At 32.1% G+C, this 4,643-nt stretch overlaps 1 protein-coding gene across 2 annotated transcripts in view; it reads left to right on the top strand.

Moving 5' to 3' along the window:
* LOC106457726 (calcium uniporter protein, mitochondrial-like) overlaps positions 1-4,643 on the top strand; it is a 25,307-nt gene that overhangs the window by 8,683 nt on the left and 11,981 nt on the right. For both annotated transcript variants that reach the window (XM_013917173.2, XM_022384057.1), the window contains exon 2: positions 4,050-4,146. In XM_013917173.2, coding sequence (XP_013772627.1) covers positions 4,050-4,146 — 97 coding nt within the window. The remainder of the gene's footprint in view (positions 1-4,049; positions 4,147-4,643) is intronic.

The following is a 4,643-nucleotide window of genomic DNA, read 5'->3' as shown; positions in this document are numbered from 1 at the left end:
AAATTAGGGACGGCTAGCGCAGATAGCTCTCGTGTAGCTTTGCGCGAAATTCAAAAACAAACAAACACTTATATAGAAAAACTGACGCTTCATAATTTATGACGTAAAAACCTTAAACCTTCTATACTTTTACTCTCTTCGCCATTGCTTTATCGGAATACACTACTCGAACTCTTTTTACAATTAACTTGTTTCTTCATTACTTTATAAAACAGTATATTTTCGAATACTTTGCCCCCCTTTTTTTTCATTAGATGATGATGTGTAGCGGTAATCTTATTAATTATAAATATAATTATACCCACTATTATAACCTCCAGAATAATACGTCATTACTCCCAAGTAGAGCGTTGTTTAGATGGAGATTAGGGTAATACAAGTAGTAAAATAACTGATTTATGTTTTTCTTAACAATTAGGCCTTGCATCAACTGCCAGTGCTCAATAAAAGTCATTTTAATAAATGAACCCATATTTATGTGACAGGGCGTTCATAATTCTAACAATGTATCACGTAAACAAGGAAAGTGGAAGCTGATTTATAGATCCAGAAACGCACTTTTAAGGCCTGATCATCTTACTCTTTCCGAGACGGAAACGTTAAACTTTTCGCACACATTTCAACATAATGGAAACTGCTAAGCCAATATAGCGATAATAAGTATAAACCATGAGATGTAGAAAGAACTTCGTACAGTTTATAAATAGAAAAAATAGTGTTGAAAACAGCGACAAACAGGGGTGTGTGTAGTTGTAAGAAAATATATTCTAACCAATATCATTTTTTTACTAGCTCGTATCACTGACTAATATGAAGCATTATCCAAACCATGCATATTTTGTTTAGAATTTTAGACTATTTGTTTAAGACCAAAGCTAACTGTGATGTATCCACATTAAGGAATCGAACTCCGGATTTTAGCATTGCCAACTCCATAGTTGGATGTCAGCAGACATTTCCTAAAGTCGGGAATCTACTTCTCTGTCTTAGTCCAGTATTAGGTTCAATATCTTTAGTAAATGATATGTTTAATATCTTTGGCCAGCGATATAGTTAGTGCCCTTTATCAATGATATCGCTGATATCCTTGGATAATAATATATTAACAAAGATACCAGCAATGTTTGGGTTCAACAAGCAATACTATAAATAAGGGGTGTGGGCCGCCACCTTCCACTATTTGGAGCCGTAGTACACTAACCGTTCGTCCGATGCAAAAGTGCCCGTGCTACGTGCACTATTAAACATCACTTTCTTTTGACCTCATCTTAATGTATTTTACGTCCGACATCTTCGCTCAGTTGAGTCCACATTCTCTCTGTATTAAAAATGTAAAATATAAATGATGGCTACCAAATTTAAACCATTCACTCGGTTATTTATCCTTTTAAATTAGATATTTGTGAATCCACTTGAGTCCCTCTACCAAATTTTCTTTATATATGTAGATATTTAATACTTTTGTCCAATGACATAGTTGGTCCCTTGACCAAAATTAAAGGCATGGCCAGGTGGTTAGGGCGCTTGAATCGCAATCTGCGGGTCGCGGATTCGAATCCCCATCCCACCAAACATGCTTGCCCTTTCAGCCGTGGGGGCCGTAACCAATCGGGAATGCATGGTCCATCTATATTCCAAAATGAATATATTGCATGGATTAAATAAAAAACAATACATAAGGATATGCAACTTTACAAGAGGGAATGTAATCTTTGTTATAGCTTTCCCTAGAGTAACTATAATTGTATTTTATTATTTCTATCCCTGTGTCTGTGGTGATGTCATTTAAAGTGACAATGAGACAGTAGAGAAGATGAGCTAAGTAATCAGAATTTTAAGGTTTCCCCAAAAGTGATGTGTAGTTTTGAATATAAGATGTATGTAGCAATAAGTAGTTTTATATTTCTAAATGTGAATATAAATAAGTTGTAAAAATGACAAGTTTTATCTTCTTTATCATTTTAGTTTAAATCATGTTTAAAGATACAGAAAATGAATGAAAACAGGAGAAATTCACATTTATGCCTTAAAAACAGAGAGAATTAATAAGACATACCATTGAAATGCAACATGTCTATCTAGTGAGTATACATTATTGCTCACAATGCGTGGCAATAAAGATGGATTGGACTGGGTGTAAAAAATAAATAAATTAGATTTGTTACCATATATTATATGCACCATAACTTTCAGATAAATTTTTAGTGAAAAAAATGTGTATTGTATTTGGAAAATTATGGTTCACATTCTTGAAATAAAGTTGGAATAAAGATGTTTTTCATCATATTATATGCTAATGATGATAAGTATGCTTTAAGCTTTTAATTTGAAGTAAACAGATTTTTTATTTACAGATGGTTTCAAATGAACATTGAGTACACATAAAGTATTATAAACATTATGTGACTACTTTGTAGCAAAAATATTTAACACTTACTGCTATATTTTGAAGTTCTTTAGAATCAATTACAGTATGCTCATATTGTATTGCCCCTAATTAACACCCTTGTGGGTGACTAATTGGCTCATATGTTGATACTTCTATAATAAGTGGTAGCAAACATAGCCTACATATTTCTAACTGCTATAAACATCAGTGCTCACTATCACAGTAATTATGTAATCATTGAGTCCAAAAATCCTGTGAAGAGGTCCAGGTAACCTCTTTTGATCAGCTCCAGTGAGTAAAAGGTGGGAAAATCCTGGCCTATGTGAAATTTATCAGTTGCCAGTATTGATCGCTGATCTCTGCGGCTGGGGGTGGTGGGGGTTGTAATTGGAGTTTTACAACTTATAAAAGATGAAATTAAAAACTAGCATAATACTTTTCAAACTTTACATAAATGATCTCACAATAAATCAATTTCATTTTGAAATTACAGTTTAATTGATGTTGTTCACTAACGGCATTTTACGATCAACAGACATGTTTGTTTATTTGGTTAAATAATGAATTTTTTATTTAAGCTATTGTTATTAACACAGCTATGCAGTTTGAGAAACAAGCATTACTACACTACTATTACAGACACTAAAGTAGAGTAGCTGATGTAAAACAAAAACATTAAACTGCCTTACAATTTCAAAGAAATTGACACACAAATACATACATATATAATATTGTACAACACTTAACCTAGAACTTAAATTATCAAACTGAGAGTGAATTAGCATTCCTATAAATAGGTGACAGAATTTCCTTTGTCTGTTGCCTTAGGCTTGTGGCGTGACATCCTAAAGCATAACCTTATGATAATATAATACTATTCAAGAGATTCAATCTTTATAAAAGCAGCTAGATAAAGGATTAGTTTCAGTAAATAATGTGTTGTATGCTGTATTTTCAATGCTTTAATATAGACATTTGTTAGAGGGATCTGGAGATGATGTGATTTTTGTGGAATTTGGATGAGAGTATATTATAAGTATGACTAATCAGTGTGGTACGGTTCAGCGTGAATTCAATGAAGACTTAGTGGGTGATTCAGTTCAGTGTTTGTTGTAAGTTATCACATCTGTTAAGGTAGTAAGTTAGCAAAAATATTCTGAAAGTAAGTTTATTTGTACATTATGCATTCCATAAGTCTCAGATTTTCTGTTTAAACATTGTTTGTAAATGTTTACAACTTGTTTCAAAATAAACATAACCTGTAGCAACTATTATAGAAGAAAAAGATTAATTCATTATCATTATATGCACTGAAGTTGACATTAGTTTACCACATTATCTGTATACTTCTGTATAAATATATGTTTGTATGCAATAGTTTGACTTACAAAATGCTAAATAAGTTAGTAAATTAACAAAATTAAAGTGAAAATTTGTTTGCTGGTCATTTAATATGAGAAGGGATTTATAAATGCAACTCTCAGCTTCCTTTTGGTATCATTGTGTAATGATGAAATTCATATTATCTCATTCAAATTTGGTACTTTCAAAAAATTATATTTTGGATAAAATTTTTAATGGTGAAGATTGTATTGTGGTACTCAAGATCTATTACAAGGACAATGTATGTCATCAAACAGATCAGTTTTCTGTTTTGTAGGTGCTTGTTTGGAAAGACATTCAGTTATCTGGCATAGCAAGTCGAGGTTGCTGTTCAAGTGATGTTATATATAGTATTAAGGATGCCATTCATGGTGGTAAGTCTTTAATTAAATTATTTATTCTAATTATGAGTTATCACATTTTCATTGTGCTAAATTTTGAATTTTTTGATGCAAAATTAATATCTATTAATATTTTTTTATTTTCTGATAAATATATATAAAATAAAAATATGACCTGGTACATCAAAACTTCATACTCTGTATGGTGAATACTTTGTTTGTTTGTTTGTTTTGAATTTCGCACAAAGCTACACGAGGGCTATCTGCACTAACTGTCCCTAATTTAGCAATATAAGACTAGAGGGAAGGCAGCTAGTCATCACCACCAACTCTTGGGCTACTAGTGGGATTGACCATCACATTATAATAGGTATATTATGACTGGCAGTGTCCAAGTTGCAGCAAGACTTATAAAGGTAACTTGTTAACAGAAAGGTATATTATGACTGGCAGTGTCCAAGTTGCAGCAAGACTTATAAAGGTAACTTGTTAACAGAAAGGTATATTATGACTGGCAGTGTCCAAGTTGC

This window comes from Limulus polyphemus, unplaced genomic scaffold (genome assembly GCF_000517525.1).
Source record: "Limulus polyphemus unplaced genomic scaffold, Limulus_polyphemus-2.1.2 Scaffold18, whole genome shotgun sequence".
Taxonomy (NCBI): Eukaryota; Metazoa; Arthropoda; class Merostomata; order Xiphosura; family Limulidae; genus Limulus; species Limulus polyphemus.
This window is presented reverse-complemented; position numbering and strand designations above follow the sequence as displayed.